The sequence below is a fragment of the Rutidosis leptorrhynchoides genome, chromosome 2 (genome assembly GCF_046630445.1).
Source record: "Rutidosis leptorrhynchoides isolate AG116_Rl617_1_P2 chromosome 2, CSIRO_AGI_Rlap_v1, whole genome shotgun sequence".
Classification (NCBI taxonomy): domain Eukaryota; kingdom Viridiplantae; phylum Streptophyta; class Magnoliopsida; order Asterales; family Asteraceae; genus Rutidosis; species Rutidosis leptorrhynchoides.
In genome coordinates this window covers 130008142-130023165 of record NC_092334.1, presented here as the reverse complement: position 1 = coordinate 130023165, position 15024 = coordinate 130008142, and the positions used below count along the sequence as shown (strand labels likewise).

The 15024-nt window shown below is 33.5% G+C and overlaps 2 protein-coding genes across 3 annotated transcripts; one reads left to right on the top strand and one right to left on the bottom strand.

The window, feature by feature from the left end:
- Positions 1-382: 382 nt before the first annotated feature.
- On the bottom strand, positions 383-5762 carry LOC139888268 (uncharacterized). Its single transcript, XM_071871287.1, has 3 exons — positions 5624-5762; positions 5262-5495; positions 383-711 (listed from the first exon to the last, which is right to left on the bottom strand). Exons 1-3 carry the CDS (start codon positions 5760-5762, stop codon positions 383-385), a joined length of 702 nt encoding a protein of 233 aa, XP_071727388.1.
- A 4313-nt stretch (positions 5763-10075) lies between these two features.
- Positions 10076-14567, top strand: LOC139891400 (uncharacterized). Of its 2 annotated transcripts, none has more exons than XM_071874362.1 (9): positions 10076-10600; positions 10755-10908; positions 11061-11138; positions 12278-12641; positions 12764-12876; positions 13249-13413; positions 13504-13634; positions 13962-14054; positions 14233-14567. In XM_071874362.1, the coding sequence occupies exons 1-9, from the start codon at positions 10557-10559 to the stop codon at positions 14393-14395; spliced, it is 1305 nt and encodes a 434-aa protein (XP_071730463.1). In that variant the 5' UTR covers positions 10076-10556; the 3' UTR covers positions 14396-14567. The 2 variants fall into 2 exon arrangements, with proteins under 2 accessions (XP_071730463.1, XP_071730464.1); XM_071874363.1 differs by having other exon boundaries at positions 10077-10597; positions 10751-10908.
- Positions 14568-15024: the final 457 nt, after the last annotated feature.

Here is a 15024-nt window from a genome sequence, read left to right as displayed (position 1 = left end):
CTTGAAGTTGTACTACTTGTGTTACCCATGAAAATTTCATGCAGACTGAAGTTTGAAAGCTTCCCCATATCCCATCATGAAAAGACATGTCCCATATGTCCAAAGCTTTTTTGCAGAATATGAGAGAGTGCTCGACGGATTCCAAATCCTCATCACAAAGAGGGCACCGTACACTATGCAGATCGATGCCCCGTTTATCTAGTTCAAGCCTTACGGGAAATCTTTTCTTTAGCCCTCTCCAAACGAAGATTTCTAGTTTTTTGGGGACTAGATTATTTCGGAGAGTGCTTTGGATAGAGTTGCTCGAAGACAAGAGTTTTTCATCCATTTCGCTCGTTAAAGTTTTAACCTTGAATTCTCCATCTGAAGTGTAAGACGAGACCTATTTATCTTTTGCATTAAGATCAAGCGTAAATGGTTCCAGCAGCTTATCAATACTCTTTAATTCGTCCAAAGCTCGACCCGTAGGATCTCGTATCCAATTCCAAGAAGGATGGCCAGCAGCTAAGCGATCATTAACCGTTAAATTTACCTCGTTCTCAAGTTTGTAGAGTCGTGGAAACATTGTGCAAAACTTCCCAGCACCCATCCAATCTTCGTGCCAAAATAATGTAGATTTCCTGTCACCAATTCTTTTAACAAACGACGTCTTGAAAGGAGTTTGAGCCTCTTCAATTGTAGAACATGTTAAAACAATATTGTGCCAAGTACCTGTGACAACTCAAAAAATTTCGACCAAATTTAAACTTTATCTTTATATTATTCCGACACGATAAGCAAAGTTTGTTAAGTTAAATCTCAAGGATTTTAAAATATGTTCATACATTCATTTAACCTCGACCAAATTCCAATGATTCACGAACCATTATATGAACGGATATGATTATATATGTATATGTGTATATATTATAACTTGAAAACGCTAACAAAGTATTAGGCATATAATACTTTACATGAACGTATTTGTTTCAAAATAATTATCGACGGAATTAAAAGATAATATCAAATGATTGAATCATCAGATACAATGAATTATGATTACGAGTCTCTGTTGAGAGGTCCACATTGATTTGAGAAATCTTCCTATTTTAACGATATTCGGAAGATGGTAAAGTGATTTACAAGTAAGAACAAATAGGTCAATTAACGATAACTGGACAAAGGGTAGTAGAGAATAACTTTCAACATAATGATTGCCTCGAGTCTTTTGATAAGATAATTATTAGTTTTTATAATATTGAAAACGTTTTATGGCATAGTTGAAATCTTTTAAGAATGGATTTGAATATATACAATAAGTTGAAAATGTTAATGGATAGAACTAAATATATATAAATAACTTGCAACGTGTATTTAAAACATGTTCATTAAATATATATGTTTTCAAATTAGTTAAATACACGATAGTAACACTCGCTTAGTGATGCGATTGATATATCAAATGTTAGTACATAAATGAATTATATCTATTTAGATTTTAAAATAAAAATGTTGTATGATATAATATTTCTATTACGTAAACGATCTAAATTATATTTGGAAATATAATTGTCTTTGAAAAAAACTACATATTATATTATTAAATAAATATTTTGGTTACATATAGTATGTCTAAATTATATTTTAAAAAGAAATATATATATATATATATATATATATATATATATATATATATATATATATATATATATATATATATAGTTATAGTTATATATTCTACAAAATGATTAATTATAATACTAAATAGATACAAAACGTTTTGATTAATATTATCATGTAGATATAACGAGACGATAGTTTATAGAATCAAATGACCAAAACATTTAAATGAATAAGTTACACCTTAAGTGGGATTGTTTTTCATTAATTTAAGTCTAGTTATCAATAATGGTACACGTCGCGTAATGTAAAATGCTAGTTTTCTAAGCGTACGAAAATAAGTTCGAGAAACTGGAACTGAGACATAAGTCGAGCGTCAACGTACAAATCATCGGAAATAATTTTACAAGTTAACTATGTACGTAAATATAATATAATATATATATATATATATATATATATATATATATATATATATATATATATATATATATATATATATATATATATAAACCGTCGGCAGCCTTGAAATCATTGGGAATGAGCTGGACAGCAAAGCTTCGCGATCGCGGAGCATTTAGGCACAAAACCTTCACGATTGCGGAGGTATCAGTATCAGGATTTGTGTATAAAGCTCGATCGTTTTGCTGCTCGATTCAATCCATCCATCTCTCTGATCTACTCCGTAATATTTATTAATATTATTATTATTAATATTATTATTATTATTATTATTATTATTATTATTATTATTAAGATTATTATTATTATTAATCTTATTATAATTATTAGTATTAGTATTATTCACATAAAATACTACGACGAAGTTTTGAGCGAGATATTTCAAGATGGGTTTTTCGAGTAGGATAAGGCTAAGGAAATTATGGGTTATAGCTATGGAGGATATGGGTATGAATCAGGGGTATGCTCGTGAGGTCAAACTAGTGTTTATCATCTCCGTTGTGTCTACGTACTTTCCTGCAATATTGAATCTCAATATTGATACGTGAGCATTCATAACTTAACTTATACATATTATTAGTGTATCCATGACTAGTGCTCGAGTAGTTATGATTATGCATGCATGTATGTATAATTTAGTCGTTAGATAGTTTTGACGAATCATAAGTTAGTTACATATGCGGTTGAGATAAGGTATATGATATGCATGTCCTTGGAAAGCTAGCAAAAAATTAAGAACTTTTCATTTAGATATCGAATGGTTTCGATGAACGGATTAGAAGATATAGTCAATTGAATTTTTGTATTATTATTAAAAATGATTATTATTATCGTCGTTATTATCGTCGTTATAGTTTTTATCTAATTATTATTATTATTATTATTATTATTATTATTATTATTATTATTATCATTATCAATAAAAGGTATTATCATTAAAAATTGTTATTATTATTATTATTATTATTTTTATTTTTATTAGTATTATTATTATTATTATCATTAAAATAGTTATTAGTATTATCATTAATATTATTATAATATTTATTATTATTAGTATTATTATAATTAAAACTAATATTAGTAACACCTAATTATTATGATTGCTATTACTATCATTAATATGAACGCTATATAAAAGACGATTAAAAGCTATTAAACGAATCGATTAGGAAATAATAAGTATGGGTATCATGATGAAATTTAAAATATCGTAAGATATTGATCTAGATAAAATTATCGTTTTTCATTATTTTTATCACTATTATTATTAAAAATATTATTAATATTAAAACTATCATTTTTACAAAAATTATTATTTGTAGGAATATCATTGTTAATATAAAATATCATTATCATTTTAATAAAAATTATCATTTTGTCATAATAACATATTTAGTAAATATAAATATTATTATTAGTAGAATAATAATAATTATTATTACAAAATAATACAACTTTTACTTATTATCGATATTATCTTATCAAATAAATATACGATACGAAGATATTTTACTACATGTAATATAATTACATTAATAATATCTATCATTATATTTTTATGATAATAAATGAACTTTATAAATTTTATTACTTAAGATATATAAAAGTATATTTTTATTATATATACATATATATATATATATATATATATATATATATATATATATATATATATATATATATATATATAATTTTTTACTAATAAATGACTTTTATTATTTACTCTTATAAATTCTGTTAAATATATTAAATACATAAAAAGACTATATTTAAGTTATAATCATGTATAGGTTTTGGAAGTCATTTTGATCAAGTTAACTTCTGTTGACTTTTGCATATTAGTCTCGAGCATTAGGATTGTGATACACTATGGTTTGACCTAAATTGTTAGGGAGATTTTGATCAACATATAAATATATATAAGGTTCGTGAATCCGAGGCCAACCTTGCACTTGTTCAATATTACCATATGCTTAATTACTACGAAATACAATATTGTGAGTTTCATTTGCTCCCTTTTTAAATGTTCTTGCAATATATATTTTTGGGACTGAGAATACATGCGATGCTTTTATAAATGTTTGACGAAATAGACATAAGTACTTGAAACTACATTCTATGGTTGGATTATTATACCGGATATCACCATTTAAAAAGCTTGGTAGCCTAAGAATTTGGGAACAGACCCCCAAATTGACGCGAATCCTGAAGATAGATCTATGGACTTTAACACGTCCCATCCGGGTTACGGGTGCTTTAGTACTTCGATTTTATATACAGATGAGTGTACCTGTATATTGGGGATATTCTAGATGCATTTGTTAATGTCGGTTACCAGGTGTTCACCATATGAATGATTTTTATGCACTTGCGAGTGTAAGATTATTTATGAAGAATGAAAATCTTGTGGTCTATTAAAATAATGGAAATGATTGTTTATGATAAACTAATGGACTCACCAACCTTTTGGTTGACACTTGAAAGCATGTTTATTCTCAGGTTTGAACGAAATCTTCCGCTGTGCATTTGATCATTTAGAGATATTACTTGGAGTCATTCATGGCATATTTCAAAAGACGTTGCATTCAAGTCATTGAGTTCAATAAAGATTATTCTTAAGAAGATAACAGATTAAGTCATTTATAGATTGGATATATTATGAAAGGGTATGCATTCATGTCAACTTTCAATGAAATGAAAGTTTGTCTTTTAAAAACGAATGCAATGTTTGTAAAATGTAACATATAGAGGTCAAGTACCCCGCGATGTAACCAGATGTTATTGTATTCGTCCTTATGGATTAGCACGGGTCATTTCAGTACCCAGTGTCGAGGGGTGATACGAATCACTCCTTGACATTACGCCACCACAAGTACCATGAATGCTACGAATAACTTTGTACCAAAGCGAGTCGGTTTCAGTTTTGAAATTCCACCACCACTTTCCCAAAAGAGCAAGATTTTAACTTTTTAAAGAACCAATATTTAACCCCCCCCCCCCCCCCCCCCCGTTCCCGTAAGAATTAATGACATTTTCCCATTTGACCCATGATAATTTGTTACCCGAGCCCGACCCGCCCCAAAAGAAATTACGTCTTACACTCTCGAGTTTTTTTAGAACACATGGCGGGGCACGAAAGAGCGAGAAGTAGTACAACGGAAGACTCGCGAGAACCGATTTAATAAGAACTAATCTACCTCCGAATGACATCGATCTCCTTTTCCAACCCGAAAGTCTACTTTCAAATTTATCTAAAACCGGCCTCCAATCACTTAGCTTCTTCATCCTCGAACCGATAGGTAAACCTAAGTAGATGAAAGGAAAGTTTCCCACTTTGCAGCCCATATGGTTAGCTAGGCAGATTAAATCAGTGTTATCGATCCCGACACCGTATACACAGCTCTTCTGAAAGTTCACTCTTAATCCCGAGGCTAATTCGAAACATTTGAGTAGATTCATAAGATTGCACGCATTTGATCTACTCCATTCCCCAAAGAATATCGTATCGTCGGCATATTGAAGATGAGATACAAGTACCTTATCATTCCGACCTCAATACCTTTGAAAAGCCCTTTCTGAATAGCCGCCTTCGTAAGAATATTCAAGCCTTCCGCCGCTAGGATGAAAAGAAAAGGAGAGAGTGGATCGCCTTGTCGTACTCCTCTCTCAAGTGAGAATTCCTTAGTGGGGTGAGCCATTTACCAAAATTGAGATAGAGGCCGATTTTAGACATGATAAGATCCATTTCCTCCATTTATGACCAAAACCCATGCTTTTCATGACATCTAGAAGAAAATCCTAATCGAGACTATCAAAGGCTTTTTCGAAGTCGACTTTGAAGATTACCCCTTTTCTTTTATGAGTTTTAAGATACTCCAATGTCTCGTTTGCAATCAGAGCCCCATCAAGAATGAATCTTCCTTTTAAAAAGGCACTTTGTTCACTACCTACAAGATTTGGAAGCACCTTTCGAAGACGGTTTGACAACATCTTGGAGACTATCTTGTAGTAGCTACCAATTAGGCTAATAGGTCTATAGTCTCCTAGCCCCAACGTATCCGACTTTTTGGGGACGAGTGTGACGAAGGAAGCGTTACAACCTCTCGAGATATCACATTTTTCCCAAAACCATGTAATCGCCTCGACAAGATCTTGTTTGATTATGTCCCAAAATTTCTTGAAAAATCTCACATTGAACCCGTCGAGCCCCGGTGCTTTGGTACTTCCACATTCAGAAATGGCATCAAAAATTTCAGATTCTGTGAACTTCCTTTCCAGGTCTGCTGCTTCCTCGAAACTGATAACCGGGTAAAGTAGATCTTCCATCGAGGGCCTTAACATATCAGGTTTCTTGAACAGCTTGCTAAAGTGTAAAAACGCTTCGTGTTTTACCTCATACGGATTATCATTCCATGTACCATTAATGAGAAGACCGCAGATGTTGCATCTATTGTATTTGTTACGAATGATCGAATGGAAATACTTGGTATTCTCATCGCCTTCAAGGGCCCAACGCACTCGAGCCTTTTGCTTTAGCATACTCGTTTTGACCTTCTCCTTATCCATCCAACTTTTCCTTGCATTTTTCCACATGTCTAATTGATGAGGATTTAGTAGAACTGATTCGGCTTTACGTTCCAAGCTTTGGGCCAACTGCTTATATGTTTCAATTTCACCTTCTAACTGCCCAAATTTAATTTTATGCCACGACTTTAAAACATATTTTAGCCTTTTTAATATGTTGAGGAAACGACAGTCTTTTCTATAACCTGCATCCATAACATTTGAGTCGTCTGTCCATGCTTCTGATATAATCTTCTCAATACCCTTGTCATCAAACCACTCATCGAAGACCTTAAACGGTTTTGGTCCATAATCCTTATCATCGTCTTTTAATACGATTGGACAATGGTCGGATTCACCCCTGTCTAAAGCTACTGCCGACAAATTATTCCACAAAAAGAGAACTTTTTCGAAACCAAGAATCGGTCTAGTTTACTAAACTTAGTGACGTCGTCACTAACACGTTTAAAGGTCCTTCCACCAAGTGGAATGTCTAGAAGATTATTAGTGTTGATGAAGTCATTAAATCGTCTCGCCATACTAGCTACAAAATCACAATTAAAGCGTTCGGTTTGATCACGAACTTCATTTAAATCCCCACAAATAACCCAAGCCTCCTCTCCGTCGTGTAACAATTTTGATAACGAATCACACAGTTATTGTTCTTTAGCGTCGTCGTGTGGACCATACACATTGAGAAAGTTAATACTTTCGCCACTATCTCTCCAAATACCACTAATACCAATGGTCAGATCAAGATTAATAACATCCTTAGGTTCGAAAAGATTAGAGTCCCAAATTAATAATTGCCCGCCCGATTTACCAATCGCCTATTGTTGAATAAAGTTACATTCATTGGATCTCCATAGTGAATGCACCCACGAATCATTAATGAGATGGAGCTTTGTTTCTTGAAGGGCAACAAAGGCAGGTTTCTCGTTAGTAATAAGTTTTTTGATTGGACCAAATTTGTTGTCTTTCCCATGCCCCATACCTCTAATGTTATAATATAGAATCTTCATAATGAAATAAAGGTGGTCGAAACAGGAGAACCAGGAAGAACAAACTTACTGTTTCTTTTTTTTTTTTTTTTTTTTTTTGCCACTTTTTTGAAAGACCAATAGAAATTTTAATAAAATAGAAAGGGATACAACTTGGCATATTAGATAATGCCATTTACAAAGAGATACAGATGCATAAAAAACTAGAAAACGATAGAAACATGCAAACTAAAGACTGAACATTTATCCTATATCGTTGAATGAGCTCGGATTTGTCAACCATTGCAGCCAAGTTAACGAAAGTTTTCTAGAACGATTTGAGATCCATTCGAAAGATTTGGTTTGAATTTCACTTAGCAACAAGGGACCGTTACCTTTTTTCTTTTTAAAGACCATGTCGTTTCTATTTTTCCATAATAGGTAGCCGGTGATCCACTCGATTGCTTGCCAAAGTTTGGAGTAGATGTTTGGATTTGACGAGCTAGCGGTACCCGAAAACAAGGCACTGTAATTCGAAGTAGAAGAAGGAGTAGAGGACCACCATCTTGAAACACGAGACCAAATATCGACCGCGAAAGTGCATTGAAACAGTATGTGTTCTGAGGTTTCAATGTGACTGCTGCAAATTGGACAAAGCACCGAATCTAGGTCCACTCCTCGTTTGTCTAACTCACTAAGAACCGGTAACCTATTAAGCTTGGAACGCCAAATGAAGATGCCAAGTTTTTGTGGAACTAGATTGTTGCGCATGGTTGCTAAGGATCCATTAGTCCCTGGCAGTATCTTGGTATCGATCAATTTATTTAGAACCGAAGTAATGAAGCGTCCGTTGTTGTTTAGGTTCCAATTCCACACGTCGCTAGGGTAATCAGAGAACCTGAAATCTCGAACGGCTGCTTCAAGTGCTACTAGTTCATCGTTTGTTCTTCCTGAAGGAATCCTGGACCATTGCCAAAATGCACACCAATTTTCGTTTTCACTATTTTTAATTAACCGATCCATTACTAACACATCTTTTGAGTTTTCAAGGTGGAACAATCTAGCAAATGTTTCGCATAAAGGAGTGCTTCTTAGCCATGAATCCAACCAAAATCTTGTGTTATTACCTCGATTAACAACCTTTACGAATGAATTGGAGAAAGAAACGCCCAAACTATCGATGTGGAAACCTGCTGCCCTAATGCCATTCCAAGTTGAGTGCCTGCTGCGTATTACATGGAATTCATGAGAATTTAACCCCCCGTCCCGCCCGTAAAGACTTTGAATTATTTTGACCCAAATGGAGTTTGTTTCGTTGTGAAAGCGCCACCACCATTTACCAAGTAAGGAAAGATTTTTAGCTTTTAGTGTCCCTATGTTTAACCCCCCGCCCTCGTATGGTAATAGAATTTTCTCCCATTTTACCCAAGAGATTTTTGAATTTTCTCCCGACCCGCCCCAAAAAAACTTACGACGCAAACCTTCAAGCAAATTGAGGACACTTGAGGGAGCACGGAATAGGGAGAAGGCATACAATGGTAGGCTACTTAACACCGATTTGATAAGAGTAAGACGACCCCCGAAAGACAACGTCTTTGTTTTCCAATCCGCCAACCTTGAATGAAATTTTTCAATGACTTTTTCCCAATCCCGAATATGTTTCATTTTTTGACCAATAGGCACACCGAGGTATGTGAATGGAAAAGAGCCAACCCGACATCCTATAAAATTAGCCATATTTTCGATTGTCACCTTTGAAACACCGATCCCATATAAACAACTTTTTTTTGCCACTTAAGTCCCATACGACAACCGAACTCGTGTAACCCTTCAGAATTAATGGAATTGAAAGAGTTAGACGCTTCTTTGTTCGTTTGTTCGCTCCTTATTCTTGTCGCCTTCTTCTGATGTTTAACCGACTCATTCGATTTCGATTTTTTGGCTTAGATTTGCACAGGAAGTGCGTTTCGATCGAAGTTGTCGACTGCCCTGTCTTTCTTTTCTTGCCACGCTTTTGATATTCAACATTCGAGAAGAAGTTTTCCATCGCCTTAAGCTTGACCAACAACACTCTCTCTTGGTAGCATCGACACCTTTGGGGCGAAATTGATCTCCTTTAGGAACCCTTGATTTAAGACTGTACCGTTATTCGCGAAGAAACCCAATAAATGGGATCTCCATTTATTCGCAATAAATCCAATAATAACTCAACATTTAATAAGTAAATGGAAACTCAACAAATATTGATCCGGGTTTAAAATAAGGTTTTGTTAAACGGGTTTAAGTCCGGGATCAATCAACACCGACCCAAATCCGATGTCATTCGATATGTTCAATTCATAATTCATAATTCATAATTTAAAATAAAATAACTTTAATAACAAGATAGCTTTTTTTCATACCAAATCACCCACAAACCTTTTTATCCATACATGTACTGATCATTCATCAACACCCAACTTTAGCCTATTTTTGCTGTCCCCTTTTAACACTCTCTCAACTACTATCCTATAAATTGCAATAAATTTATCATCATAATCATGAATTGTAAATTTCAATTGTGTTCAATCATCTTACCACTGGTCTAAACCATAACTAAAGCCCACATCTTTTTACCTTTTTCTCGCTCTATTATCTTTCAATGTCTATATAGAGTGAGAAAGAAAGGTAATTGAAACTGCAAAAGTACCATCAATGGATCTTGGAAAATTTTCTAATAATTTAAAGAACAGTCTCATATACCTTCACACTTGTTTCTGCACATCTTTCATGTCTTTTGGGATTTTTTGTAATTTGATGACAGCATCATCATCTTCTTCATCTAACCCTTCTTGTAACCCCATTAATATCCATTTTTCTGCTGAAAAATACCTTTAAAAATTAATAATTTATATTCTATTATACTTTCACTTGCTTCTTATAAAAATTGCAACTTTTGTTGAAGAAAAAATGTTGCTTGCATCACTCTCTGGGCTCTATCAGCCTTTTTTCAGGTAATTTTTTTTTTCATTTCTTTAGCTGGGTGCTATTTTCTCAAGATTTTGGTAAATGGGTATCTCTAAATTTGCATAATTTGTATGTGGGGTTTGGTATTTTTACATAAAGTTTGGATCTTTGACATGGGTTTGTTCTTATTTGTGTAATCAGGTTTGGAATTGATAGAAAACTTGATAAGAAAATGAAGAATTTGACAAATTTGACTATGATCAAGCATAAAAAAGGAAAGTTGAGCTTCTCACCCATGGCAACAGCGGCTTCTGTTAAACCTGGTGGTTTTTCACCTCCCAAATTCTATCAGGAGGTACAAAATTCATGTTTTTTACTATTACTAATTAATTGATAGGTTTAATGAATTTCTGCAATGAGATTAAGCCAATCCTTTACTTTTCTTGTTTTTTGTGCAACTTCTTTAATTAGAATTTTGACTTTAATATATGATGAATAAAAATCCAGGTTCTGATTGCTGCAAGAGCAAAGTTTACACAAGATATATCATTCCAGTCTAAAGATAAAGACATATCCCTTGCTAAGGTGACTTTATGTAAAGAACTTTACTTTATCATAAGATAATTGAATAGGAGAAAATGACATTTTGCCATGAAGTAAGATTTATCTTATTATGTGGTCCCATAATTTTTTGTTTTCCTATTGTAAGTAGTTAAAAACTCCATCATGGAAATACAATAGGGTATTTTGTGATGTGGTGCTATGAAAATCAATTTTCTTGACCATTTGTACAATTGTGTAAATACTTAGAGTTTTTTGGGCAAATTTGGAATGGGAATTTGGAAAAATGGATCTAGCTTTGGTGTTCTTCAATTAATTCAATTAATGATTACTTATTTAAGTTGGTATGTTAATTAATGTTATGACTGTTTTAGTAATTTAGGCGCAATCAGTTGTGATGTTTTTTTTTAATCGATTCTGGTACTTGAACACTCCCTGTAACTAATTATTCCTAAATTAACCAACTTTCTAGTGATTAGTGACGTATTTTTATTTAATAGACTATAGTAGTACTTTATGATGCTTATGATAATTGTTCCTTTTAGGACCTCCCCTGTTCATTGTTTCTTTTTCAAACGGAAAGATTCCTTTGTTATATTTTTAGCGCTTACCATCGTGTAAAGAAATAATGCCGTGTTAAGCAGAAATTAGTAAATGAATCTCATAATCATTCATGCCATTTTTTTGTTTTACCTTTCAAGTTTCTTATGTTGTTAGTTGTTGCAAAATAGTAACTGTTCTTGAAGTAAAGAAACACTTAACAGAGCAACCTGTAGCGTTTTAATGGGATTTTTGAAAAATCGATCGTTATTTTGCAACAAAAAATCAAATACTGTGAAGACATTCATTTCCCTGAAAATGAAACTTAATCTTTAATAATCAATATCTAAAGTATTTAATTTTTTATTTTTTTTCCTGATTGTCACTTGTTGCATTTCTTCCTGAATCAAGAGGTGAATTTTAACCAATTTACTTATGAATTGGATTACTTGGGTTAGGTAATTGGGAATATCAATATTTTTAATTAAGCTTACAACCTCCAATTTTTTTATATGGCCTGGCCTATTTTACAGCCTCTAATTGAATCTGTTCTTGTAAGTAATCGAGAATAAATGAAAAATAATACAGTAATAAGTTGACTTTGGTCTTCATGTATTATGCAGACTTTGCTGCATATTTCTGCCGAAGATGAGGCGTTTGTTGCTTTTAACCGTGAAATGGATGCTAATTCTTTCGTAAATGAACGTAAAGGTGGTAACAAGGTGTCGTCTGATGGCCAAGAAAATATTCACATAGAATCTATGCTTATGGCCGGAAAAAGAACCGAAGACTGGTTATCGGAAATGGATATTATCGCGAAAGAAGTTGAAGTCGAACTAATTTCAAGAGATATCGGTTGCCATTTGATTCAAATTTTGGAGGCAGTTAACAAAGTTCTTTTCGAGTCAAGAGGCTTCAAAAGGTCTTCTGTTGTGGATTCAAACTGTTCTTATTTGCATTCTGTTTTAAGCTGCAAGCGTGGCAATGGTAAATTTTATTCCTTTTTTATATTTTTGGCAAGTTGTAATTCTTAAACTCTTGCATTATTTTTTTCCAAAAGTTGAGATTCTTACAGGCTGATGTAATATTGGCACGCTTTTATTTTGCAGCAATTTTGCTTAGCATAATCTACATTGAGGTTTGTCGCAGACTGAATTTGACTATTGTTGGATCCCGGGTCGGGGAAGAGTTTTTAATCTGGCCGCAAACAGAAAACCCGGAGGTAAATGACGTTAGAGTATGTACATATTTTACTCAGATGTACACAGCTTAACCTGGTTATCCTGGTAACCATTTCCGACCCTTTCCGTAGCCATCTTGGCTTAAACATGAGACCTCACCTTGGTGATGGTTGTTCAAACTTCTAAATATTTTATATAAATAATTAGTTGGTCAAATATGAGTACATAAACTGTATTATTTCAATAAATACCATATTTTGAAATGAAAGTGATTTAAAATGTTCTATGTCTTGAAAGTAAACCTTGGGCGGGTTTTGACCTGTTTCTTTTTAGATTTTTTTTACATGTTTGACATAAATAAACTGAACAGAGTTCGGTAACATGTTAGTTAAAGCGTGAATCTTTTTTTATAGGAACTCTTTAAGGTATATTCAGGGCACAGCTTATTCGGGATCGTTAATGGACGATGTGTTGAGGACCCAAAGTCAATGGCATCAGATGTAAACAGCAATTCACTACTGGGTCTTGATATTGCTTCAAACCGGGATATTATTGGCATTTATCTTGCTAATTTGATTGTAAGAAATTCATTAAAAATTCAACTTTTTTATATAATAAGTTTTCTTTTGTTAAAACTTTATTGATTCTTGTTTCTTTTTCTTCCACAGAGGCTTCACTGGAAACGTGCGTCAAGAACGAATCATGGTTTACTGTTGACTTCTCCACTTAGGCCCGTTCATGATGACAAGACCAATGGTTCAAGTTCAAGCATACCGTTGTTGCGTCCTCAAGATCTTAGGTACTCAAGTCAAATTACTAGTTTGCACTTAGTATCACACCACCACTTCCCTAATAATCCATGTTTTACAACATACAAGTATTTACATATGAATATAACTTTTCTATTTAGTCCACTAAAAGCATGAAAACGTCCATGCTTGAAGTGAGGACTCATGTCGTATCCGTAAAGCTACATGTGTAAAACAAGTTGCACTGATTTGGAAGTATTTACTAGCAAAAAAAATTTAGCAAGTTGCTACACCAATTACTTGAATATCATATCATAGTCTGTACTTTTAGCCTGTTACTTTTTTATAGCATGTTGTATCTTTTGTTTTGCGGCTAGGCTGGCTATCATGGCGTCCGAGAAACTGCTGATATTGCAGCCACATAATTGGGCTTTGAGGAGAGATCATGGCATGATGTTGTATTTCAGCAGGTATATGTGGTACTTTTTTATTTTGGATTAATATGGTATCCGACCCGCTTTGCTACCCGACCAATCCAAGGGCGACCACCCGCTTTGTGGGTAGCCCGGATGGGTGGTATTCTTAAAATATGTAGCTCTGTTATATGTCAAGTATTATAATTATTAACTAGTTTTGTGTAAATGGTAGGGAATATGGGGAGGCAGTTCAAGAACTAAGCATTTGTATGGCATTTGCACCTGAAGAAGAGGCTGAAATTTTGGAACCTTTTGTGGAGAAGTTGCATTTGTTGAGACTTGAATCTTCTTGGAAATCATCCTTGGGCCAAAAGGGTCATTTGACAGTTCCTTAATATGGTACAATGGCCTTATCGCTTCATTTGAACTTGGTAGTGTTATGTCATAACATATTTTTATTTAACCTTGTTAGATGTATGGTTTGAACCGTGGTTATGGTATAAGTTATAACTTCTAAAATTAAATTACAAGTGTTGTATAGCATCTTAATTCGGTAAATTTTGTAAGAGTTTTGCTAACGCCCATCGGTAATTCGTTAAAAAGAATGATATATTACAATTAAGAACGATTAGGTGAGCCCTAACAAAACTTGATAACCCCAAGTTACCAAACCTATGGACAATAAATGAATATATGTGATGAACACGAAGAAAACTAGCAAGAACGTAAAAAACACGAGACTATAACGAGGTTATATGTAATCAAACTTGATTCCTCGGTCTACCAAAGAGTATATATTTTTTTTATATCTATTTTGTTACATATGGGGTATTTATAATGCAAAAAGAACAACAAATTCGAAGCAAATGCGAACTCCTAGTCCAAATTCAGTTATGGCCGCATACGCATCTCGGTTGCGATAGGATCCATCCCGGTCGCGATGGCCATGTTTTCAGCTACTGATTTGATTTGCCTACGCATCTCGGTCACGATCAAACCCATCCCGATCGCAATACGACTCCAG

Coding starts and splice junctions, on each gene's coding strand:
- LOC139891400 (XM_071874362.1), top strand. CDS start 10,557: ATGTTGCTTGCATCACTCTCTGGGCTCTATCAGCCTTTTTTCAG. Junction 12,642..12,763: donor AAGCTGCAAGCGTGGCAATG/GTAAATTTTATT, acceptor TTTATTTTGCAG/CAATTTTGCTTAGCATAATC. Junction 12,877..13,248: donor CGCAAACAGAAAACCCGGAG/GTAAATGACGTT, acceptor CTTTTTTTATAG/GAACTCTTTAAGGTATATTC.
- LOC139888268 (XM_071871287.1), bottom strand. CDS start 5,762: ATGGCTCACCCCACTAAGGAATTCTCACTTGAGAGAGGAGTACGACAA. Junction 5,496..5,623: donor TCAGAAAGGGCTTTTCAAAG/GTATTGAGGTCG, acceptor GTTTCGAATTAG/CCTCGGGATTAAGAGTGAAC. Junction 712..5,261: donor GAGATCGATGTCATTCGGAG/GTAGATTAGTTC, acceptor GAGTTGTCACAG/GTACTTGGCACAATATTGTT.